Genomic DNA, 27,060 nt, shown 5'->3' with positions numbered 1-27,060 from the left:
CCTCAACGGATTCACCCCAGGTTATTGAGAAAGATCTTTGTATCCCTGATCACGGCGAGGTCCTGGAAGACTTTCACAGGAACGATGCACTCCTAGTAGTGGGTTTGATCATGTTTTGGCTTCCCTGCAAGGCTCTAACTAGTTATTTGCTGATCACATTAAAATCAGCTCCCCTTCCTCTGCAATGAAGCTACTGTATAGTGTAATATACTGTAATGGAAAAAACTCCCATGCTGGGATAGGTGTTTACTTCATGTCTGTTACACATGTAATCAAGTTTCACTTTGTAACAAGGTGCTACCATTGCAGTATGGTGCTTCAGCAATAGTGACTCAAGTTGGAAGAAAAGCCATTTATTTTAAATTGAAACCACACAGATGTTGCCCATTTGGCAAAGTGAACAGTGAAAGCATCAATACAAAAACATGCAAAACAAACTTTGGTTAGTACAGAAAATTCTTTGTAGTCAAAAACAGGAAGAGGAAACAGCCAGCAATTTTAGCTGGGACACAGCCAGGGAGCTCCCAGAGTGTAATTCATCATCCACACAACTATTCTTACGGCCAATTTGATGGCCAAACCTGGGCCTTCATATTTTCCCCCAACACCTACCTCGGGATCAAGAATTCACTGTCCTTCATTTGACATTCTAGCTCTGATACTTAAGGGCTAAGGAATAGAATCGCCTTTCAGGTCACCACTGAATTTGACACCCAACTTGGTTCCCTTCATTAAAGTTTAAAACCATGTATGGTTCAACTCCACCCTTTAATTTGTTGCCATCACAACTATCCCAATCTCTTCAATGTTAAAACCCCCCATCTGTCAAATCAATTAGCTGCAACAGCTACTGTCTGCAGCTTCCACAACTGCACAGAGCATCCTAACCACCACTCCTAATGTTGGTATACAATATAAGCTACAGGAAGTGGTTACGGCCCAGGCAGTAATGAACTGTTCTGAGTTTGTCTATGCTCTGGTGTAAACATGATTCAAGCCTAGCTTGCCAAGTTAAACAATCAGGTGGAGAACAAGACAGACCTACCAGGGTGAGGTAATCAGATGTCCGTCATGGAAATAGCCCATGGTTGATAAACGTTTTCCAATAAACTGGAGGTGAACTCAACAACTTGAAAGACACAGGCCTAAACATGTTAGTTCATGGCTGAAACTTCCTCTTTCTTTACAATTGGACATTTTGCATCACTAGTCATTTCAACATCCTGTGATTAGTTTGACAGCTGAAGAAATCTATACAACAGGTAAAACACTTCATCAAACAGTTTCTAGTTAAGTTTGCTAGTGCATGGTTTGTACAGATACACTTAATACAATGTTGTTCTTTAGAATACAAGATTTGTAAAAACAGCTATAAAAATATTCCAAGCAAGCAAGCCAGATTATTCCATCAGTTTGCATGCTCACCCCTAGTCCTGTTTGGCATCTTTCACTGTTCTCTTGATACGCGAGTAGGGGCTGATAGTATCATCCATGATGAAGTCATAGAGTACTTTTACCCAAGAAGAATACTGGGGCATGTTGTCATAATAATCAGCAGCTATCTTCTTCACCTGGGGAAAGGGAAAACCAGAGCACATTAACTATAATGATATGCATAATCCTCCTGATTGCAGCACGTGCCAAGGTTCAGGCTTATTTCTGGTAATTTCATGACACTATGGAAACTGGCACCAACCCACACCCTTTGAGATGCAACTGAACACCAACTGGCAACTGTATGATTTATATTAGTATGTGTTTAGTCCATTTGAGGTGATGTGACAGAGGATGCCACTGGATGACAACACGTTTCATTGCTATGGCCACATGCAAATCTGGACAGATCAAGCAGCAGGATTTTTATGTCGGGATTTGCTTAGGTCCATAATGTTGCTTTGTTTAATTGCCTTTTTACAGTAGGGTATATCAAGTCAAGTCAAGTTTATTTGTCACATACACATACGATGTGCAGTGAAATGAAAGTGGCAATGCCTGCGGATTGTGCACAAAAAAGAATTACAGTTACAGCATATAAATAAAGTTAATATAGAGAAGACAAAATTTAGTCCCCTGGAGTTATAAAAGTTAACAGTCCTGATGGCCTGTGGGAAGAAACTCCGTCTCATCCTCTCCGTTTTCACAGCGTGACAGCGGAGGCGTTTGCCTGACCGGAACAGTCCGTTGCTGGGGTGGCAGGGGTCCCTCAATCTTGCTTGCTCTGGATCTGCACCTCCTGATGTATAGGTCCTGCAGGGGGGCGAGTGTAGTTCCCATGGTGCGTTCTGCCGAACGCACTACTCTCTGCAGGGCCATCCTGTCCTGGGCAGAGCTGTTCCCAAACCAGACTGTGATGTTGCCGGACAGGATGCTATCTACAGCCCCTGAGTAGAAACATTGAAGGATCCTCAGAGACACTCTGAATTTCCTCAGCTGTCTAAGGTGGTAAAGGCGCTGCTTTGCCTTACCCACCAGTGCGGCGATGTGCGTTGCCCATGTCAGATCCTCTGTGATGTGGACTCCCAAGTATTTAAAACTGCTCACCCTATCCACAGTAGACCCATTTATTTCCAGTGGCGTGTATGTCCTTGGATGTTGAGCCCTTCTAAAGTCCACAATCAGCTCCTTAGTTTTAGTGACATTCAAGAGGAGGCTATTGTCCTGACACCAGAGTGCCAGATCAGCCACCTCCTCCCGGTAGGCTTTCTCATCGTTGATCGGAGATCCGGCCCACCACCACAGTGTCATCAGCAAACTTGATGATGGAGTTTGAGCTGAACCTGGCCACACAGTCATGTGTGTACAGGGAGTACAGTAGGGGGCTAAGGACGCAACCCTGGGGGGATCCTATGTTCAGGGTGAGGGAGCTAGATGTATGTTCCCCCATCCTGACCACTTGGGGCCTGGCGGTATCATAGTTATTGTCAGGTCCACATCACTGAGCAGTTTCATTCACATTTGCCCTTTCGGCAAGTTGAGAGATATATTCACGCATTTGAATTAGACAATAGACAATAGGTGCAGGAGTAGGCCATTCAGCCCTCCGAGCCAGCACCGCCATTCAATGCGATCATGGCTGATCACTCTCAATCAGTACCCCGTTCCTGCCTTCTCCCCATACCCCCTCACTCCGCTATCCTTAAGAGCTCTATCCAGCTCTCTCTTGAAAGCATCCAACGAACTGGCCTTCACTGCCTTCTGAGGCAGAGAATTCCACACCTTCACCACTCTCTGACTGAAAAAGTTCTTCCTCATCTCCGTTCTAAATGGCCTACCCCTTATTCCTAAACTGTGGCCCCTTGTTCTGGACTCCCCCAACATTGGGAACATGTTTCCTGCCTCTAATGTGTCCAATCCCCTAATTATCTTATATGTTTCAATAAGATCCCCCTCATCCTTCTAAATTCCAGTGTATACAAGCCTAATTGCTCCAGCCTTTCAACATACGTCAGTCCCGCCATTCCGGGAATTAACCTAGTGAACCTACGCTGCACGCCCTCAATAGCAAGAATGTCCTTCCTCAAATTTGGAGACCAAAACTGCACACAGTACTCCAGGTGCGGTCTCACCAGGGCCCAGTACAACTGTAGAAGGACCTCTTTGCTCCTATACTCAACTCCTCTTGTTATGAAGGCCAACATTCCATTGGCTTTCTTCACTGCCTGCTGTACCTGCATGCTTCCTTTCAGTGACTGATGCACTAGGACACCCAGATCTCGTTGAACATCCCCTCTTCCTAACTTGACACCATTCAGATAATAATCTGCCTTTCTATTCTTACTTCCAAAGTGAATAACCTCACACTTATCTACATTAAACTGCATCTGCCATGTATCCGCCCACTCACACAACCTGTCCAAGTCACCCTGCAGCCTTATTGCATCTTCCTCACAATTCACACTACCCCCCAGCTTAGTATCATCTGCAAATTTGCTAATGGTACTTTTAATCCCTTCATCTAAGTCATTAATGTATATCGTAAATAGCTGGGGTCCCAGCACCGAACCTTGCGGTACCCAACTGGTCACTGCCTGCCATTCCGAAAGGGACCCATTTATCCCCACTCTTTGCTTTCTGTCTGTCAACCAATTTTCTATCCATGTCAGTACCCTACCCCCAATACCATGTGCTTTAATTTTGCCCACTAATCTCCTATGTGGGACCTTGTCGAAGGCTTTCTGAAAGTCGAGGTACACCACATCCACTGACTCTCCCCTGTCAATTTTCCTAGTTACATCCTCAAAAAATTCCAGTAGATTTGTCAAGCATGATTTCCCCTTCGTAAATCCATGCTGACTCGGAATGATCTTGTTACTGCTATCCAAATGCTCAGCAATTTCGTCTTTTATAATTGACTCCAGCATCTTCCCCACCACTGATGTCAGACTAACTGGTCTATAATTACCCGTTTTCTCTCTCCCTCCTTTCTTAAAAAGTGGGATAACATTTGCTATCCTCCAATCCACAGGAACTGATCCTGAATCTATAGAACATTGAAAAATGATCTCCAATGCTTCCACTATTTCTAGAGCCACCTCCTTAAGTACCCTGGGATGCAGACCATCAGGCCCTGGGGATTTATCAGCCTTCAGTCCCATCAGTCTACCCAAAACCATTTCCTGCCTAATGTGGATTTCCTTCAGTTCCTCCATCACCCTAGGTTCTCCGGCCCCTAGAACATTTGGGAGATTGTGTGTATCTTCCTCAGTAAACACAGATCCAAAGTAACGGTTTAACTCGTCTGCCATTTCTTTGTTCCCCATAATAAATTCCCCTGCTTCTGTCTTCAAGGGACCCACATTTGCCTTGACTATTTTTTTCCTCTTCACGTACCTAAAAAAACTTTTGCTATCCTCCTTTATATTATTGGCTAGTTTACCCTCGTACCTCATCTTTTCTCCCCGTATTGCCTTTTTAGTTAACTTTTGTCGCTCTTTAAAAGAGTCCCAATCCTCTGTCTTCCCACTCTTCTTTGCTATGTTATACTTCCTCTTCTTAATTTTTATGCTGTCCTTGACTTCCCTTGTCAGCCACAGGTGTCTCTTACTCCCCTTAGAGTCTTTCCGCCTCTTTGGGATAAATTGATCCTGCAACCTCTGCATTATTCCCAGGAATACCTGCCATTGCTGTTCTACCGTCTTCCCTGCTAGGGCCTCCTTCCAGTCAATTTTGGCCAGCTCCTGCCTCATGCCTCTGTAATCCCCTTTGCTATACTGTAATACTGACACTTCCGATTTTCCCTTCTGCCTTTCCATTTGCAGAGTAAAACTTATCATGTTGTGATCACTGCCTCCTAATGGCTCTTTTACCTCTAGTCCCCTTATCAGATCAGGATCATTACACAACACTAAATCCAGAATTGCCTTCTCCCTGGTAGGCTCCAGTACAAGCTGTTCTAAGAATCCATCTCGAAGGCACTCTACAAACTCTCTTTCCTGGGGTCCATTTCCAACCTGATTTTCCCAGTCTACCTGCATGTTGAAATCTCCCATAACCACCGTAGCATTACATTTGTGACACGCCAATTTTATCTCCTGATTCAACTTGCACCCTATGTCGAGGCTACTGTTTGGGGGCCTATAGATAACTCCCATTAGGGTCTTTTTACCCTTACAATTCCTCATTTCTATCCATACTGCTTCAACATCTCCTAATTCTATGTCACCCCTTGCAAGGGAATGAATATCATTCCTTACCAGCAGAGCAACCCCACCCCCTCTGCCCACCTGTCTGTCTTTTCTATACGTTGTGTACCCCTGAATATTCAGTTCCCAACCCTGGTCCTCTTGTAGCCATGTCTCAGTGATCCCTACAACATCATACTTGCCCATGACTAACTGAGCCTCAAGCTCATCCACTTTATTTTTTATACTACGCGCATTTAAGTATAACACTTTAACTTCTGTATTTACCTCCCCTCTCACATCGGTCACAAATGGCCCTGCCCTTAATCTCTTTTCCCCCTCTAGAACTTCTGTTCCCATTCTTCCGAGAGTCTTCTGCAATATCTCCTGTATTCCCTTTAACCTCATCTTCATATTCCCAATTTGTTAACCCCTCCCCCCCACTACTTAGTTTAAAGCCACAGGTGTCGCACTAGCAAACCTGCCTGCCAGAATGTTTGTCCCCCTGCTGTTAAGATGTAACCCGTCCCTTTTGTACAAGTCACCCCTAGCCCAGAAGAGATCCCAGTGGTCCAGAAATCTAAATCCCTGCTCTCTGCACCAGCCCCTCAGCCATAAATTCATACCCTCTATCTCTCTGTCTCTCTGGAGAAGTTGGTGTCAGATTTACAGGAATAATTTGAAATGCAAATATTTGCCCATCCTTGTTTGCACAGCTGTGGCTACAGAGTACAATGAAACATTGCTTAGTCGCTGGGCACCAAAATAATCTAGTAAATTTGGAGCCGCTAATCACAGTGCATTTAATATCAGATACCTCAGTATAACATGTCATTTTCTCAGACAGCCCATCAACTGGTTCCATAACTCAGCCCAGAGTTAGGGAAATAATTTAAACACATCAATACTCACTTGCGGGAGTCTGCAGCCTGGAACACTGGGGAAGTCATGATGTTCATTGTGATAACCGACGTTGAAGGTAATTAAATTGAGGGGCCCATAGTAAGAGTAGGTTTCATGTCCCTTCAAAAACATGTAGTGTTCAGCAATGAAATGTCCAGAGATTGGATGAAGGCCCATTCCCAGGAGAGATCCTGCCAACATGTAGACAATTGGTTTTACTCCCCAAAGATGATAAATCAGCAGATTAAACGTTAACTGAACAACCAGGTTGGTGATCTCCAAATGAGTGATGGGTTTGGGGTTGATGTAGAGTGGGCGAGTGGCATAAAACAGCGGCTGCAGGATGACCCAGAATAACTTCCTCAACCTGGTGCAGAAAAACCAGCCCTCAAATTCTGTGGGAATGTCCACATCAATACCATTCCCACCCATGTAGCGATGATGGTCCATGTGGTACCTCTTGAAGGAGACAGAGTACGGCAGGCCAACAGGGAAGTTAGCAAACATGCCAAAATAGCGGTTGAACTGTGCATACTTGTTCCCAAAGGCAGCGTTGTGAGAGATTTCATGGATGGCGAGTGTGATGGAATGGTTTACACACCCACCAAACATATATGCCCAGAAGATCACCCATTTCCAGTCCAAGTCCTTTACAAGGTAGAAAGCCAGAACTTGTACTGCTACCATCAGGGTGACAATCCATTTTAGGTTGTGATCTGGTCCCATCAACAACTTGATCTCAGGATATTTGGCTGCAAGACAACAAAAAAAAAACAGGTCAGTTCAAAACATTGGTCTGGGCCACAATGTTAATGAGAAAAAGCAGAAGGCAGATCAATGAAATTGGAGAGGGTGGTAGTAGACACAGAATGACCCAGTTTTAATGATTGGTGCACAAATGGCATTTCGATGCAGCAAGTAGTTAGGGAGACTAACTACATTGCAAGAGACCTGCAGTAAGACGACCCTGCTCTTGAACTTCAATTGTGCAGGGCCTCAGACAGCATCTCAAGCACTCTGGTTTGGCATGCATCACCATCACTTTGTTCTTGTCATGTGACAGTGAAAAACTTTTGCGTATTAATGTAATCAAGATCACATTGGGGATGATGGCAGCATGCAGAACCAGCCAAGTCACCCTGCAACCTCCCAGCATCCTCTTCGTAGTTCACACTGCCACCCAGCTTTGTGTTTAGTTTATTATTGTCATGTATACTGACAGTGAAAAGCTTTTTGTGTCCTATCCAGTCAAAAAGACTATACATGATTACAAATCAAGCCATACACAGATAAAGGGTACAACATTTAGTGCACGATAGAGTCCAATTGAAGCTAGCTCAAAGTCGCTAAATAAGGTAGATGGGGGGTCAGGACCACACTCCAGTTGGTGAGAGGACTGTTCAGTTGCCTGATAACAGCTGGGTTGTTGTAGAGAGGTTTCTCCCCTTCCACTTACATTCCTTCCTCTGGCTTTAGAATTTGCAACTCTTCAATCCTTTGTCTTCATCTCTGGCCTTTGTTGAACCATCTGCCTATCACCCCTCCCTTACCCATTTTCACCCATTGCCAGCCACACTTTGTCCTGGCCCTCCTTCCTTCCAGCTTTCATGCCCCTTACAATCAGTTACGGGTCCTGGCCTGAAATGTCATCTATCCGTGTTCTCCAGGGATGCTGCCTGACCGTTCATTTACTCCAGCATTTTGTCTTTTTCCCCAACACAAGGTTAGGACTGAACCCTGATCACGGGAGCAGAGGCAATGGCACAGGTTCCAGCAGTACCTTGTTGTACAGACATTTGGTAGGGGGACTAGATGATTACATTAGATGGGATAAAGAGATGCAGTGGGGAAGCGAACATTTAAAGATTTGGATAAGTGAAACAATAACTAGATACAAGCCAAGATTTGGAACTGCAAACAAAACTGAAAAGATCAGGACCTCGGCAAGAACAAGTGTGCAGGTTCTGTAGAGCAGGGAATGGGTCTGTGGGATCACTTAACATAGAAACATAGAAAATAGGTGCAGGAGTGGGCCATTCAGCCCTTTGAGACAGTACCGCCATTCAATATAATATGGCTGATCATCCAAAATCAGTACCCCATTCCCGCTTTCTCCCCATATCTCTTGATTCCGTTTGCCCTAAGAGCTATATCTATCTCTCTTGAAAACATCCAGTGAATTGGCCTCCACTGCCACCTGTGGCAGAGAATTCCACAGATTCACAACTCTTTGGGTGAAAAAGTTTTTCCTCCTCTCAGTCCTAAATGGCCTTAATGACTTAAACTGTGACACCTGGTTCCGGACTCCCCCAACATCGGGAACATTTTTCCTGCATCTAGCCTGTCCAATCCCTAAAGAATTTTATATGTTTCTACAAGATCCCTTCTCATCCTTCTAAATTCCAGTGAATATAAACTCAGTCAATCCATTCTTTCATCATATGGCAGTCATGCCATTCCGGGAATTAACCTGGTGAACCTACGCCACACTCCCTCAGTGACAAGGATGTCCATCCTCAAATTAGGAGACCAAAACTGTACACAATACTCCAGGTGTGATCTCACCAGAGCCCTGTACAACTGCAGTAGGACCTCCTTGCTCCTTTACTCAAATCCTCTCGTTATGAAGGCAACATCCCATTTGCTTTCTTTGCTGCTTTCTTTACAGCTACTGACTCAGTTCAAACTGCAATTCTATGACCCATGGTCAGAAAGATTAGATAACTTGGCACAGTTATAGCAGTTGCGGTTAATCAGCTCCCCCCCTGAAAGTTGTGCTGGTGATCACATTCTTAGCTTTGAGTTTTTCTTTGGAATGTACTAAAGCTTGAACCTGTTGATAGTGGATTTCATTTAGAGAGATGGAGAGATAAATGTACTGCACACAGCTGAAAACAACAGCCACGTGGTAACCTTGCCTCAGAAGCAAGTTGTAGGTGCAGTCCTACTCCAGTAGGAAGCACAAAATCCAGCTGGGCATGGAACCTTGGATAGTTTTCTTAAACAAATGTAATGCAGGAACCAGAGGCCAGTATTTACTGACTCCTCACTTGTGTCCGAGAGGTCAGTAAATACTGGGACATTTCACAGAAAGTGAACCAACCACCAACTCCCAAACTATAGGCCCTAAATATGCTTCTGTAGGAATGGACGAGTGGTACAGGTATTTGACAATTCAGTATTCATGATCACTACTCATGTTAGCTCTTAGGAGCTGATCTTAAATTCAAGCTGTCCCACTGATAATACACTGGAACAGTAGTTCTGGTTTCTAATTACAAGTATGGTAACAAACCACTGTACTCTGAAATATATATGTCAAGTCTGACTTGCTCCTGGCGAGAGGTCCTTGGGCACTTATTTGAAGGGAACAAATTTCAGTCCTTACACAAAAAACAAGTAACCCTACAAAATCCAATTAACACTTTGCAGTCTTAGTGCACCCTGGTTTCAAGATTTAACAGTAAACAAACATCCCCACCTCAATGGAAGGTCCTGATGTAAGTACTGAATAAGGCCAAAGCACCTGCTGCCACATTCACCCAGAAATAGAGTGGTTGGTCCAATGCAGCTCAAACTCTACTGTCATGACACCTAGTCCACTGATAAACAACCAATAATATAGCTATGGGACCAGACAATATCCCAGTTATACCAGGCACTACAGAATAGACAGACCTCAGCACAGTCCAAACACTAGCACACACCCACTAGTCGTGCAGGACACATCCTGTTTGTAAATGCAATACAGCCAATTGCCAGCCCTTTCACCTGCAATCAAAGAGACAGTCTCCACATGCTCCATGTAGCAGCCCCTAACCTGGTTTGGGTTTCACCAGTTACTGTTTTGGATCTCAACCTTGGCATAAACATTGAAGGCAGCAAATCTTAAGGCATTACTGCCCCTGACATCTTCTAGTAAAACTGAAGTCAACAGATAACAATTGGAAAACATGGAGGATGGTTGCCATTGATTAATCTCAAACCTGGAGTTTCTGCAGGAGCTTCCCCAGGCAGTGCTTTAGGCCCAACCATTTTCAGTTGCTTTAGTGACCTCCAAGGCAGGTCGGGCTAGTGTAGATGGGGCATCCTGGTCAGCATGGGCAAGTTGGGCCAAAGGGCCCATTTTGTGGCGTACGAATATGATAGGAAAGCAGAGTTGATGATATCAACAGACAAGTTATGACCTTAAATGGTAGGGCCAGGACCTAACCTTGATCCCAATTTGTACATCTCCTGGCAATTCCCACTCTTCACTATCCCTTTAAGTTTAAATTCTAGGCAATACACCTAAATCTTTAACAATACAAACTGCTGGTATTGAAGAACCCAGAAAAGTTGTAAAACCAGGCCAAACTCAATATTAAGCTGGCATAAGGGAAAAGGTGGCAGTTTTACAATGCCCAATTAGACAAGAGGGCAAGACCCCTTCTAGAAACAAAAACACCATACCCACAAAAGTGAAAGCAGCTCCCTCCAAAACCCCTAGTCTACACTCCCTGCTACTTTCAAATACACCACCTACACACTGCCTTGGGTCTCAAGACAAATTGTGCTCACAAATCTAACTGGAACATTGGTCACAGTTTACGCACCATTCTAAAATAGTTGGAAATTTATTTGCATACTAGTCCAAGAGGACCCGTTGGGCCCTTACCTCTCCTGCATTGGTGCAGCACCCCCCCTCCCCCCAGAGATAGATTTAAACTTTAAAATGTGAATAACTTTAAAAATATAACATCGATTTCAATGAAGCTTCTTCCATTAGCACCAAAGGGATGACGGTGAGTAAGGTGGCCCTAAAATTGTCTCGCTATCGTGTACCGTTTTGGCTGTAGTTCAGGAACATACAAACAAACGAGAGTTTTAGTATATAGAAGATGATGTAGTCTTACGACCCCAATAATATCCTCAAGAAAACAAATAACCCAGCCTCGGACTCAGATGTCATCAGTTCAAACCAGGCATTGATTCTTGCAAAGTTAAAAATGTCTGAAATATTTTTAACTAACAGATTATTCAACTGGATCTAATCGCATACATTCCCCATGCCTGACATGGAGGGAACATCAATGATTGATCCAAATTTAACAAGTACAGATGCACCAAAGAAAGCATCCCATCAGAATGCATCGTATCTTCATATGACAACCGTACCTCACAAGGCCACAAGAAATTGGAAAGATGAGAATGCAGGCCAGTCTATCCCCTCCTCCTCCAAAAATTGCCTCCATCTATACTTCATGCTGAAGAGGGAAAGTGGGTAACATAATTAAAGATCACTCACAAATCAGTCACTATTCTCCCCTCACCTGTCAGGCAGAAGATACAAGCTCATCTTATCTAAGGATAAGCTATCTCTGTACCGAGATAATGTGAAGCCTTAAATTCAAATTTCTGGCAGATTTCTTGTAAAGTTTAAAATCAATATTCTAAAGTACTTTAATGTAATTTGATCATGAAAGAGAAAACATTCAAGATAGATTTGACAAACAAAATTTGCTGCACAATATAAAGAATATTTGAGGAAATTCCTGACAAGTTTCAACAGGTCACTAGTTTTAATCTACAGCATTCATGGAGAATACTTGTATGAACAGAAATCCTGCTGACAAATTATTGGCTTCTGTAATGATTCAATTCCCTTACTTTCATCAGCAATATCATCCACTCTGATGACTTCTCACATCATTTCCGGATGGTGTCTGGCCCAAAACATTAAATTTCTAGATGCTGCCTGGCCTGCCAAGTGTCTCCAGCAAAAATGACAAAGCACTGGAGTAACTCAGCAGGTCAAGCAGCATCTCTAGACTATGGATAGGTGACATTTTGGGTCAGGACTCTTCTGCAGACCCAGCATCTCTGCAGCTCCTTATTTCTACACGCGTCTCCAGCATCTGTTTATTGTACACTGATAATTTTTTCCCCACTTGCCATAATTGACAAATTTTACCCCAGCAGCTTCGGATAGTGGTGCAAGCAGAAGTTAAAGTGCACTATATATAGACATTTTGTAAACTGCTAGTCTGTTGACCATGAGGGTAGACTAATTTATACAGTTTTTAGCTGGAAACTATGGTACTACAAATTTCTAGTTCATAGAAAGAATTCTACAAGATTCATACAATTACAGATGTCTGTACTGATTGAAGTTACCATTATGACAACCTACTCAGTTATTAAAGATGTGATAGCATCACATTTGGAAAGTGGTGAAATCATCGGACAAAGTCAGCATGGATTTACCAAAGGCAAATCATGTCTGACGAATCTTATAGAATTTTTCGAGGATGTAACTAGTAGAGTGGATAAGGGAGAACCAGTCAATGTGTTATATCTGGACTTTCAGAAGGCCTTCGACAAGGTCCCACATAGGAGATTGGTGTACAAACTTAAAGCACACGGTATTGAGGGTTCAGTGTTGAGGTGGATGGAAAATTGGTTGGTGGACAGGAAGCAAAGAGTAGGAATAAACGGGTCCTTTTCGGAATGGCAGGCAGAGACTAGTGGGGTACCGCAAGGCTCAGTGCTGGGACCCCAGTTATTTACAGTGTATATTAATGATTTGGACGAGGGAATTGAATGCAACATCTCTAAGTTTGCGGATGACACGAAGCTGGGTGGCAGTGTTAGCTGCGAGGAGGATGCTAGGAGGCTGCAGAGTGACTTGGATAGATTAGGCGAGTGGGCAAATGCATGGCAGATGCAATATAATGTGGATAAATGTGAGGTTATCCACTTTGGCGGCAAGAACAGGAAAGCAGAGTATTACCTGAATGGTGACCGATTGGGAGAAGGGGAGATGCAACGTGACCTGGGTGTCATGGTGCACCAGTCATTGAAAGCAAGCATGCAGGTGCAGCAGGCAGTGAAGAAAGCGAATGGTATGTTGGCATTCATAGCAAGAGGATTTGAGTTTAGGAGCAGGGAGGTTCTGCTGCAGTTGTACAGGGCCTTGGTGAGACCGCACCTGGAGTATTGTGTGCAGTTTTGGTCTCCTAACCTGAGGAAAGACGTTCTTGCCTTAGAGGGAGTACAGAGAAGGTTCACCAGATTAATCCCAGGGATGGCGGGACTTGCATATGAGGAAAGACTGGATAGACTGGGCTTGTACTCGCTGGAATTTAGAAGACTGAGGGGGGATCTTATAGAAACATATAAAATTCTTAAGGGGTTGGAGAGGCTAGTGCGGGAAGATTGTTCCCGATGTTGGGGAAGTCCAGAACCAGGGGTCACAGCTTAAGGATAAGGGGGAAGTCTTTTAGGACCGAGATGAGAAAACATTTCTTCACACAGAGAGTGGTGAGTCTGTGGAATTCTCTGCCACAGAAGGTAGTTGAGGCCAGTTCATTGGCTATATTTAAGAGGGAGTTAGATGTGGCCCTTTTTGCTAAAGGGATCAGGGGGTATGGAGAGAAGGCAGGTACAGGCTACTGAGCTGGATGATCAGCCATGATCATATTGAATGGCGGTGCAGGCTCGAAGGGCCGAATGGCCTACTCCTGCACCTATTTTCTATGTTTCTATGTTACTTCACTTCAAATTGACCATTTTCAATTGAATGGTTAAAAGTCAAGTAGGTTGCTCAAAGCATCTAACAAGGTTGTCATGGGAGCTGGGTTTGAAATTCTATGGAATAATATTCTATTATTGAACAATAATATTCAAGGGCAAAAGTGAACAAAACTGAGCCCATACAAATTGTGACTGAACATATTTCAGCATTGATTTCCAAAATGGTAAGATTTGTATGAATGAGAAGCAGTGGTTATGGACCTACTGAAGGCATTTGGTCGTTTGACCAGCACCAAGGGCATGGATTTGAAGTAAAATCATCAAACTACTGATAACTTGAGTGGTTGAGAAGGATAGATACAGATGCTCAATGACAGTTTAACTAGCAAAGTAAAAATTGGGAGTACACTTTACAAAACCTAGTTAAACAATTTGAACAAATTGACAGAAGTGCCACCAAAAGAGGAACTTTAGCATGTAGATAGCCATATGGAAATCAGTCATCATCCCCCAATCATAGAGAATGCCTCAACCTAAATACCTCAACAGTAAATTTTCCCAACTGCCTAAGAAAACGTTGTTCCCCCTACAGCAATTTGAAGCCAGGTCTTCGTGACTGGAACTGAACACCAACATATCAGTCCTGGACGTTGTTATGGCTACACACAAAGTGATCAGGGAGAGGTGACGTGATAGTGTCCAAAAGGGCTCTTGCAACCAGGTCTACTTCATCAGCACCAACTCAAACTTTCTATCAATTCAAATTCCTACTCCACCTAAAATGAGTTACAGTTTAAGGAACCCATACACCAGTTCATTCTCTCAAATATTGGTATGTTTAATTCAGCACATTGGTGTTAGATAGGTACAAGACAACAATTTGAAAGCAGCAGGAAGATGAAGCATGAGCATATTGGAACAATTTAACTTACTAGGGAGATTTTAAACAATACTAGGGAAGGCAGGGGCAAGGGGAAGCTATCTAGCTGTATTTAGAGCATTTTTGGATCTGTAGCTGCAATGTTTCTTCACAGCATTAATGGAGCGAACCAGATGCACTCATCTATCGGACAGAGGAAGGTTCAGCCTTACCAACTGCATATCTAAATATCTCTTCTATTTTTCTGCTATAAACTGTTGGACATGATTAATGGCAACTCAACATTTTTGTACAAGCAGTGGAGGAAAACTAGTTTTAAGATGCAGAGAGAAAAGGATAGAACAAGAACATTTCTACTAAACTGTGGTGATAAACTGTTGAAGTTTCCTGATCAATGGATTAATATAGTAGTATAGTATAGTATAGAACTTTATTGTCATTCGGCACAAGTACCGAACGAAATTACAGCAGTCACAAAACAAACAAAAAAAGTACACAGGACACACGACCCCAAGACAAACATCCACCACAGTGAGTCCAAACACCCCCTCACTATGATGGAAGGCAACAAAACATCCACTCTCTTCCCCCCACGCCCACGGACAGGGGACAATTAGAAAGAATGAAAACAAATGAATGTAGAAACTCAAATGCAAATTCACTCAGAACAGCTGCACTGCAAAGTGTTCACCCAACCTGGGTGATCCCTCTGAGAAATGGAAAAGATTACTTTGTGAACACCAAATACTATACACCAAGACCAGAATAAATGAAAGTTAATCACCGTTTCAACCGAAATGATCATTTAGGCCTCTGGAATGTCTAGGTCTAAATCTGGTGAAAATTCATCTTGTGTAATTTCCCCTGTTTTCTACCCATGGGAAGGACAGCCAACATTACCCACTTCTAGGCAAGCTTTTCTGGACCTGCAGCCTCCTGACATTTTCTTGTACTGGGGAAAGTGCAAGTGCATACAGATTAGCAAGATCCACCCAAGACCAAAATTTAAAGATCAAAGTGCTTAGTCCAAGAGAGTCAATAAAAATCTAGTCAGCTGCAGCGCTGACTGCAGCCAAGCCACTTCTGCATAAAGACATAACTTTAGGGTAAATTGGAACCAGAAATTTTACCCAGAGGGGGCTGGAATCTGGAACACTGTCTGAGGGGGTGGTGAAAACATGCATTTTCAACATTTTAGTACCAAGGAACACTTGAATCTCTTAGGCACAGTAGGGGGATCAGTGTGGACAGGTATTGTTGATAGTGTGGGAAAATGCAAGGAGGTTGATGATCTGTTTAATCCAGACAAATGCAAGGTGACACAGTTGAGAACACCAGTGGGGCTGGCACATCCACTAAATGGCAAGATCCAAGGGAGCATCGAGGAACAGGAGTCCAACAATCCTTGAAGGTGGCAACATAGATAGATAACATTGTTAGGAAGACAAGCTTTTGTTAGTTACAATTTCAAATACAGCAGTGGGGAGGGGGGGGGGGGGGGTTATGCTACACTTCATCAGACTAAGTTGTGTTGCATGCACTTATTTTGGGGTCATCGTGATACAGGAAGTGATAACACTTTGAGGGTGCAGAGGAGGTTCACCAGGTCATTGACTGGGACGGAGAGTGGAGAGGCTGTTCTCCCGGGAGTGGAGGAGATTGTGCGAGTGATTGAATCATATACAAATAAGAGGGCTGCAGTGTTGACTGCAGGAAACCTTTCCCCTTAGAGATAGAGGTAAAACTAGATTTCATAAATCGAGGGTAAGCGGGAAGGGGTGGCGATGGGGAGGACATCGCTTGGAGATGAACTGGAAATCACTGACTGAGTGTGGTGGGAAGAGGCGACATTTAAGTGTCTACAAACCCGGGCATTGACCAGGCGCTAGGGGCTGAACACGGGGAAGGGTCAGCAAGGACAGGGTGGGCCGAGAGGAACCACTAAATGGGTAGAGCCAGGCCCTGTAAGCCCCCGACCGGGGAGTGGGCGGATAACGGCGCGGAGCCAAGGTGTGGCCGCCACCAGAGCCCGGCTGGACACAGCACACCGCCGCCGGCCGAGAGGGGCAGCGACAGCCCGCTGCTTTCCCCCGGCTAACGGACACGGCCCCTCCACGTCGCCGGGCGGACAGAAAGACAGGGAGAGCCCGCTGCTTTTCCCCTGCCCTGGCCCCGTCGGGCGGGCAGCGAGAGCCCGCTGTTTTCCCCGGCTAACGGACACGGACATTGCCCCGTTGCTCCTCCCCAATCGCCACTAATAATGGCCGCTCCCCGCCAGCCGGCAGGCCGGGCGGACAGTGGGAGCAGCAGCTTTCCCCTGCCTGGCGCCGTCGGGCGGGCAGACAGTGAGAGACGCCCTTTTGCCCGGCCTGTCACAGCGCACCGCCGACCGCCGCCGCCACCGGGTGAGCGGGCAGTGGGAACAGCAGCTTTCCCCCCCCGGATAACGGACATGGCTCCCCCCCTCCCCTCCCACCAACCGTCATAACGGCCGCGCCCCGCGGGTAACGGTCCCCGCGCCCCGCGCGCTCACCCACCCAGGATCTCGCGCCGCCGCGTGGTGTGCGGCTGGTCGGTGTAAACCCACTCGAAGTCCTCGCGCGCCACCGTGTTGCCCATTGTCGGTGCTGGTGCTGCTGCTGTTGGTGCTGTAACTGTGCCCGCGCGGCCGCTACTGGTGGTGGTTGTGACCCTTCTCGAGCGCCGACCGTTAGACTGGGGAGTGGTCTCGTGGCCGCCCAGCCCCGCCCCCCGCGCGTCATGCGGCCGCCGCCCGGAGAGGGCAGCTGGGGGTGCGCTCCCTCTGCTCTGCTCCCAGCGGGTGGTAGGACGACAAGAGCCCGCATTCAGGGGGCGATGGCGGAGCGGAGGAGGGAGGGAGTGTGAGAGAGTGTGTGTGTGTGAGAGAGAGAGAGTGTGAGAGAGAGAGAGTGTGAGAGAGAGAGAGTGTGAGAGAGAGAGAGTGTGTGAGAGAGTGAGAGAGAGAGAGCGAGAGAGAGAGAGAGAGAGAGAGAGAGAGAGAGAGAGAGAGAGAGAGAGAGAGAGAGAGAGAGAGAGAGAGAGAGAGAGAGAGAGAGAGAGAGAGAAAAAAGAGAAAAAGAGAAAAAGAGAGGGTACTGGCTGGGATGGGAAGATGGCGGCCGGTCTCCCGAGGGGGTCGGGGTGGTGTGTATGTTGTGGGTGGGGATTGGTTTGGAGGGGGGTAGGGGGTGGTGTTTGTGGTGGGGTAGGGGGGTGTGTGGGGTAGGGGGGGGGTGTGTGGTAGGGGGGTGTGTGGGGTAGGGTGTGTGTATGTGTGGGGTAGGTGGTGTATGGGGTAGGGGTGTGTGTGTGATAGGGGTGTGTGTGGGGTAGGGTGTATGTGTGGGGTAGGGGTGTGTGTGTGATAGGGGTGTGTGTGGGGTAGGGGGTGTGGGGTAGGGTGTGTGTGTGGTGGGGTGTGTGTGTGTGGGGTAGGGTGTGTATGTGGGGTAGGGGGTGTGTGTGGGGTAGGGGGTGTGTGTTTGGGGTAGGGGGTGTGTGTTTGGGGTAGGGGTGTGTGTGTGTGGGGTGGGGGTGTGTGTGTGGGGTAGGGTTGTGTGTGGAGTAGGGGGTGTGTGTAGGGTAGGGGGTGAGGGTTTGTGGGGTGTACGTGTGTGGGGGGGGGGGGTATGGGGTGTGTGTGGGGTAGGGAGAGTGTGTGTGGGGTAGGGAGAGTGTGTGTGGGGTAGGGTGTGTGTGTGGTAGGGGGTATGTCATCATCATCGGTGGTCACTCGAAGCGAGTATGACAGTCCTCTCCGTAGGAAAGAACGCTTTCATCCACCTTCCCAGCCGTTGTGATGCTCCACTAAAGTCAGCCATCATCCTCCGCCTGTTCCACCATTGAGGTCTTGATTGGATTGCTCTTTGTCAGGGACCTCCCCCTCAAGCCTGGACCTTACGGCCATGGGTGACCCTCCCAGGAGCGTAGCTCCAGGGAGCATCGCTCTCAGGATCTCAGGACCACACAAGCTTCTCCACCACAACAAGGTGACAATCCACAGAGAAGAAGGGGTGTATGTGGGGTGGGTGGTGTGGGGGCATATATGGGGTGGGGATGTATGTCGGGTGTGGGGGGATGGGGGTGCATGTGGGGATGGGGGTTGTATGTGGGGTGGGGGGTGTGTGTGGAGTGGGGGGTGTGTGTGGAGTGGGGGGTGTGTGTGGAGTGGGGGGTGTGTGTGGAGTGGGAGGTGTATGTGGGGTGGGATGTGTTGGAGGGTGACTGACGCTCCTCAGAAGGTGGCCGACGCCACCGGGCAAGCCCTTCCTCAGGTTCGACCATGTGACGTATCACACGTGACCAGTCATATTTGACCTCTTACCCTAAACAAACATTGTCAGCATAACATATAAAAAATTTCACTTGATAAACTTCGACATATAAGGCATATATACAGTACAAAACAATATACCTGCAATGCTTTCAGAATTAGAAGAGATGTATTCCACAATGTTTCACATTTTTTGGTCACACACATGACTAAGAATAGCCCAATGAAGCAGTAGTTTTGCTAAGATTCAGCACAACTTTTGCCCACTCTTTTAAAAAAAAAAACAGGAATGCCTACAATTTTATTAACAGCTCATCAACCTTTTTGCAGAACATTGTGTTATAGTTACAAAGAATGAGCAGATTTAAAAAAATTGCAAAGGCTGCAGTGAGTTTAAGAGAGGATTGTTCAGTTGTCTGGTAACAGTTGGAAAGAAGCTGTTCCAGATTACGGTGGTACATACTTTCAATCCTATCTTCTGCCTGAGGAGAGGGGAGAAGAGGGAATAACTGAGGTGTAAATGGTCCTTGATTATGCTGGTTGCTTTCCCGAGGCAGCATGAAGTGTTGATGGAGTAGATAGGCGGATCGTTGTGGATGGTTTGTGTGATGGACTGGGTTACATTCACAATTCTCTGCAATTTCTTGCAGTCTTGGGCAGAGCTATTGCTTAACCATTCTGTGGTGCATCTGTTAGGATGCTTTTTACGGTGCATCTGGTTGGTAAGAGTTAGTGGAGAAATACCAAACTTCCTTAGGTTCCTGAGGAAGCAGAGGTATTGGTGTGGTTTCTGGCCGTGGCTTCAGTGTATTAGTCCAAGACAAATTATTGTTGATATTTACGCCAAGGAACTTGAAGCTCTCGACCATCTCCACTTTGGCACCATTGATGCTGACAGTGGTTTGTACACCACTTTGTTTTCTGAAGTCAATAATTAGCTCCTTTGTCTTGTTGAGATTGAGGGAGAGGTTATTGTCTAAACACCATGTTATTAAGCTTTTTCTCTCCTTCCTGTACTCTGTCTCGTCATTGTCAATTTGATCACAGTTGTGAGTGTATAGGGAGTTTAATAATGGGGGATGAGAACCTCCTTGCAGGGCATTGGCGTTGAGAATTGATGTTTTGTCACTGTCCTCACTGATTGTGGTCAGTGGGTCAGGGAGTCAAGGATTCAGTTGCAGAGAAGGAGAGTGCTGAGTCCTAGGTCCTGGAATTTGGAGATGAGTTTGATTGAAAGTTTGGTGTTAAAGATGGAACCATAGTTAATAAATAAGTGTCTGACATGATTGTCCTTGTTATCCAGATGTTCCAGTGATGGCCCATGCTATTTACTCTCTGATTGCACAGATAATCAGTTTTGTCCACCATTCCCTTGCAAGCTACTCTTTAAATGTTACTAGCTCTTTAATTTTAACAGCCCAACGATGACTTGCAATGCCCACGGTGATTAGTGCTGTCCACAGGCATCTACAAAGAGCTAAAGGCTTCAATTAGATGCCTCATTTAATGATGCAGAATCACAATTTGATTGAATAACCGGAGGCAAGATGTCAAATAGCCAGACAGGTTTTGGGAGGATACTGCTAGCTAGAGAGAGAGAGAGACAGAGTGAACTGCTGGGACCACAAAAACAAGGAAGCACAGTGAAAACGGTCACATGATTGGCGTCTGGCGAGAGCATAGCTGAAGATAATCTTGTGGGGACGTAGTGTGTCCTTGAGTAGATAAGGAGTCTGGAGACAGCTATTTTTGCAAAGAAAATATGCGATGAGAAGGAAAATATGAACAGGCAGCATAATTAAGAACGCTAGCCTTAATTATGGAATGAAGATGTGTTTTGTTTATTCAATCATTGGAGAGTGGCAACTTGAAATGGAGACTTCAGAATCTTTATAACCTTGGGCTAGAACAAAGGCTTCCATTGATTGAAGGAAAAATCATAGAAAAGAAGGGCAGTCCGAGACATCCTGGGAACAACCATCACAAGAAGGAGTGCCATGAGTTCAAGGCTCCACCAGCAGAGTGAATCTGGCAATTCATTCACACAAGTAATATTTGAGTCCAAGTCATGAGTCTTGTGATTTAGTGTAAGAAGCGATAAGCTGGATTAGTAAAGCAAATGAGAAGTTATTTGGTCAGTGGTATGCTTGCACGCTTAAGTAACTCGAATGCTAATAAAGATTAAGCTGTATGAAACCTTGATTTAGAGTTTTTTGTTCAACACGTCAGTTGATAGCCTGTAGAGGTAATAGGATCAATATACCAACACCCTCTTTTGATTGTACCAACTTCATGGGAAAAGTGTGAGCTTCTCAGCATTCTAAAAATTTAGTCACTTGGTTTTAGACAATAGACAATAGACAATAGGTGCAGGAGTAGGCCATTCAGCCCTTCGAGCCAGCACCGCCATTCAATGCGATCATGGCTGATCACTCTCAATCAGTACCCCGTTCCTGCCTTCTCCCCATACCCCCTCACTCCGCTATCCTTAAGAGCTCTATCCAGCTCTCTCTTGAAAGCATCCAACGAACTGGCCTCCACTGCCTTCTGAGGCAGAGAATTCCACACCTTCACCACTCTCTGACTGAAAATGTTCTTCCTCATCTCCGTTCTAAATGGCCTACCCCTTATTCTTAAACTGTGGCCCCTTGTTCTGGACTCCCCCAACATTGGGAACATGTATCCTGCCTCTAATGTGTCCAATCCCCTAATTATCTTATATGTTTCAATAAGATCCCCCCTCATCCTTCTAAATTCCAGTGTATTCACAGATAACAATCCTGCCTTTGCCACTTTCAAAAGTCTGTTCAAGACAGAACCAAACATAACGGGGCTACTTTTGTGACTAATGTGTTGACTGTAAATGTTTGGTGAAAGCAGCAATTGATATTTGTGTTCTATAAACAATTCATCAACATTCCCTATCAGATTGCAGACAAGAAAGGTTCGGAACACATCCCCTTTGCTGAGATGGAACTGGCAGACACACTTCATTTTGTGCTGGTTTACCAGGAGGTGGCTGAAAGGTTTTGGCTACATGCTGAGGAATTAAACAGTAAAGCTCCAATAGTCCGACACCCTCAGGATGTTGGCGGTGCCATACTGACACATCTTTCTGACTATTGGATGTTACTCCTATTAATACTCCAATCTACTTTATTAGATGTTACACACTAATATAATAACGTTCTCAGTGAACTACGTGAACAGGACCCGAGAAGTTAAAGGGAGAGTGGGTAAAGGACCCAGAGGTTAAAAGGAGTATGGCAATGAGGCTCTGTCAGGATAAATGGAGCATGGAAATGGGGCAACAGTTGGGTTAAAGAGAGTGTAGGAATGGGGCCTGGTGAAGTTAAAGAGTGGGAATGGAGCCTGGAGATTAAAAGATTGTGGTCCAAATGTGGATAAACAGAATGTGAAACTGCTGAGCTTTGTTTGACTTGTTGCGGTGTTATTGCTTACTCTGTCCACTGCATCTGAAGAATGGTCATGACCCAAAATGTCACCTATCCATGTTCTCCAGAGATGCTGCCTGACCCACAGAGTTACTCCAGCACTGTGTGTTTATTTTTGTAAACCAGCAGTTCCTTGTATGTCTCCCTGTCCACTACATGCTACTTTACAGCATTTGCAGTCTCTTGTGTTTTCACCTGCCATGCCTATACCACCAAAGGGAACATGGGCAGCAGCTGCAAAGCAACACCACTTCTTCAGTGTGAAGAAGGGTCTCGACCCAAAACGTCACCCATTCCTTCTCTCCTGAGATGCTGCCTGACCTGCTGAGTTACTCCAGCATTTTGTGAATAAATACCTTCGATTTTGTTTCCAGCATCTGCAGTTATCTTTATACTGGAATAGTGATTCGTTTTCCTTTGAAAACACATTTATTTCAGTTACTCTCTTCCCTTAAATGAATTTGTCAATTTATGGTCAAATAATTATTTTCTTCCTCATTTTAGTCGTCTAACATTCCCAATAATAGCCTACCACCAATCTTAACAATTTCTAACTACCTTTTCTTCCATTATAGTACCATCGAAGGTATGGTAAGGATGGCCAAGGATGGATTATCCCTGTCATACAATTATTATTTTTCAGTGGAGTAAATGTTCTAAAACATAACAACATATTTTCTTAATTCTGCTAATCTTCTTTGGGATGAGGGAGAAAACTGGAGCACCCGGAGCAAATCCTAACAGTCACAGGGAGAACTTGTAAACTCAACACAGACAGCATCATAGGTCAGGGTCAAACTGGAATTTTGGGAGCGTTGAGGCAGCAGCGATGATCACTGTGCCACAGTGTCACTCTGGCTACTCTCTTTCCTGGTTACATGCATATCATATGCCTTTCTATTCCTTAAATATCCACCGTTGCTCATCTTTCACATTCCCTGATAATCTGCTTCCCCAGTCTCCCTTCATCAATGCTCCCTCTTCATTTGTATTTGCACGTATCTTCCTCTGAAACTGAATGTGAAATATTATTGTGTCATTATCATTCCCAAAGGGTCCTTTACTTCCAAATCATTAATTAATTCTGTCTCATTACACATGAGCAGATGTGGCTGGTTTTGCAATGTAGTTTTATAAAAAACTGTGTACCTCTGTGAATATGTCTAGGAAGCTGCCTTTCCCAACCTTATTTGCCCGATCTAGAGAAGGATTAAGGTCACCCACATCTCTCGCAGGTCGTCATCATTTCCTGTTTCTCTCTCCCTAAGGAGAGTTTGTATTTTGATGTGAACGCTGTATGCTTCAGATAAACAGCCTTTAATTTGTCTCTGTTCCTTACTCCCTATTTGGACTCTGTTTACAGGGGCACCTCAAACTTGTGCCACTCGTGCCACTCATTTTGCTACCTTGTATAATCTCTGTCACCATTAGCTGTAACTGGAGAATTTTATCTTTGTCTATGCACACAATTAAGATCAAAGAGAAGGCAAATGATGGTTAAGAAATTACAGAGAAAGTGCGGATTAGGATTCCTTGCCCATAATCTGTATCACCCTCAATTCCCCTGACCCCACACCATTCCCCTGTATCTGCTTTCTCCGTACCCCACTGACTGTTCCCAGTTCCCCCTAAACTCTATTCAAGTGATCCTGTTTCCGCCATCACCCCCCCCCCACATCTATCCACATTCCACCCACACACAGTTTTGTCTTTTGTCACTCTTCAGCTCTTCATCCACTTCCCCTTTATACTAGTGATCTCCATTAATGTCCTCCATTAATGAGAGCAGCCTCCCCTGTCCACTTTGTCCAAACCCCTCATCAATGTCTCATATTTGCTTCTGATGTGAAGGAGGCCTTTCACCCCATTGTCTATGCCAGTTCTCCTAAAGTCCCATTTAACCCCATTAATTTCCCTGCAATCTAATTTTCCCTTCTGTTAATAGCGCTGATTCTGCCACTGCTCATCTACGTTAAGGGTAATTTACTGCAGTCAATTAACCTGACAACTCCCATGTCTTTGGGAAGTGGGAGAAAACTGGAACATCTGTGAGAACCCATGTGCTTACAGAGAGAATGTGCAAACTCCAAACGTACAGTTCCCGAGGTTAGAATCGTTCTGGGTCACTGCTGGCCGTTCGCTGCCTCTCAGATTCTGCGTCAGACCAGGCCTCTGCATTCTCTGACTGCAACTCCTCATGCCAGGAACCACCCACAGACCTTTTCAGGATCCTGTCTAATGCTTTTGCATCCTTTACTGTGTCAGAATACAACACTCTGAGACAGAGTTGTTTTATGCAGGTCCAGGCTGATCTTAAGCACTGCTGGAAACATTCTGCAGATCACACAGCACCAGTGGACAGTGAAGCAGAGTTAATGTTTCAGCTCAAAGATCCGTCATTGGAACTGAGCAAATTTTTTGATTTGATACCTTTTCCACAGATGCTGCCTGACTTGCTGAATGTTTCCATTCAACACCTTGGCTCCAGACTCCCGCCTCCATGAACTCCTGGTTGGCTTCCATCTATCCCCTGGTCTGCTCTCTCTGTGATCTCCAATCCCCCAATTCCCAATCCCTAATACGCTGATGGCACAATAAAGTTCATGGTGGCTACTTCATACAACTTTTGCGAGCTTCTGTCTAATTCCATCAAGCTTCCATCAAAAGTTATATGAAGTAGGTTGTTTACAGGCAAAAGGACGTTCAGAAAATGGGATGCTTTCAAAATGCGATAGTGAGAGTTTAAGGTACGCATGTTCCTGTTAGAGTGAAGGGAAAGGCAGGTAGGAGTAAGGAACCCTGGACGATGAGGGAAATTAAGGCTCTGGCCTCCCATCTACCTCATTGGAGACACTTGAACTATCTTTAATCCGATGTTATCTTGCACTAAATGTGTACCCTTTATCCACAGTGCCCTCCATAATGTTTGGGACAAAGACCCATCTAATTCTCCCATTTGTCCTTGCCCCAATTTAGAATTTCAACTTTTAGACCCAACCTGTCCTTATCCATAACAATTTTAAAGCAAATTGAACTGTGGTCACCAGTCCTAAAGTGCTCGCCCACTGACACCTCAGTCACTTGCCCTGCCCAATTCCCCAAGAGTAAGTCAAGCTTTATTTTCTCCCTTTTACGGCCCTTGACATCTGGCCCGAGAAAGCTTTCCTGAACACACATGACAAATTCCACCCTGTCTAAACCCATGGCACTATGGTAGCCCCCATCTATATTGGGAAAGTTAAAATCTCCTACCATAACAACCCCATATTTCCCTCATATTTCGCTTGGCCAGCTTACACCCCAGCGATATGTTTTCATATTTCGCTTGGGCAGCTTACACCCCAGTGGTATGAACATTGATTTCTCTAACTTTAGATAGCTGCTCTGTCCCTCTCTTTCCCCTCCCCCTTCCCAGTTCTCCCACTGTCTTCCTGTCTCCAACTACATCCTTTCTTTGTCCCGCCCCCTCCCCTGACATCAGTCTGCAGAAGGGTCTCGACCCGAAACGTCACCCATTCCTTCTCTCCTGAGATGCTGTCTGACCCACTGAGTAACTCCAGCTTCTTGTGATACCTTCGATTTGTACCAGCATCTACAGTTATTTTCCTACATGACAACCCCTTTGGTCTTGCAGCCACCTGCAATACTCTGGCATATGTGTTTTCCAATTCCCGTTGACAATTTGGGGGACTATAGTACAGTCCCAACAAGGTGATCATCCCCTTTCTATTTCACAGCTCCACGCGTACAGCTTCACTGTACCATCCTTCAGTAATGTAATCTTGTAATATTACTGTGATGTTCTCTTTAATCAGAAAAGCATCTCTACCTTCTCTTTTACCCCCACCTCTATCTCACCTGTGGAACCTGAAACAATGTACACTGAAACATTCAGCTGCAAGTCCTGTCCCTTGCCTAACTTGGGCCCCATGTCCGAAAAAGGATGTGCTGCCGTTAGAGAGAGTCCAATGGAGGTTTACAAGAATGATCTCGGGGATGACTGTGTTAACATATGATGAGCGTATGATAGCTCGGGGCCTGTACTCGCTGGAGTTTAGACGGATGAGGGAGGATGTTTGCATGAGTGGGAGAGTCTAGAATCAGAGGGCATAGCCTCAGAACAAAAGGACATACCTTTAAAAAGAAAATATCATCATCATATCATCATCATATCATATCATATATCTACAGCCGGAAACAGGCCTTTTCGGCCCTCCAAGTCCGTGCCGCCCAGCGATCCCCGTACATTAACACTATCCTACACCCACTAGGGACAATTTTTACATTTACCCAGCCAATTAACCTACATACCTGTACGTCTTTGGAGTGTGGGAGGAAACCGAAGATCTCGGAGAAAACCCACGCAGGTCACGGGGAGAACGTACAAACTCC

At 45.2% G+C, this 27,060-nt stretch overlaps 1 protein-coding gene across 1 annotated transcript; it reads right to left on the bottom strand.

Moving 5' to 3' along the window:
* Nucleotides 1-331: 331 nt before the first annotated feature.
* On the bottom strand, nt 332-17,672 carry degs1 (delta(4)-desaturase, sphingolipid 1). Its single transcript, XM_078398855.1, has 3 exons — nt 17,457-17,672; nt 6,534-7,276; nt 332-1,571 (listed from the first exon to the last, which is right to left on the bottom strand). Exons 1-3 carry the CDS (start codon nt 17,536-17,538, stop codon nt 1,428-1,430), a joined length of 969 nt encoding a protein of 322 aa, XP_078254981.1. The 5' UTR covers nt 17,539-17,672; the 3' UTR covers nt 332-1,427.
* Between the last annotated feature and the right edge of the window lie 9,388 nt (nt 17,673-27,060).

This window comes from Rhinoraja longicauda, chromosome 5 (genome assembly GCF_053455715.1).
Source record: "Rhinoraja longicauda isolate Sanriku21f chromosome 5, sRhiLon1.1, whole genome shotgun sequence".
Lineage (NCBI taxonomy): Eukaryota > Metazoa > Chordata > Chondrichthyes > Rajiformes > Arhynchobatidae > Rhinoraja > Rhinoraja longicauda.
Note: the sequence above shows the minus strand (reverse complement) of the source record. Positions and strands in the feature narration are given on the sequence as shown.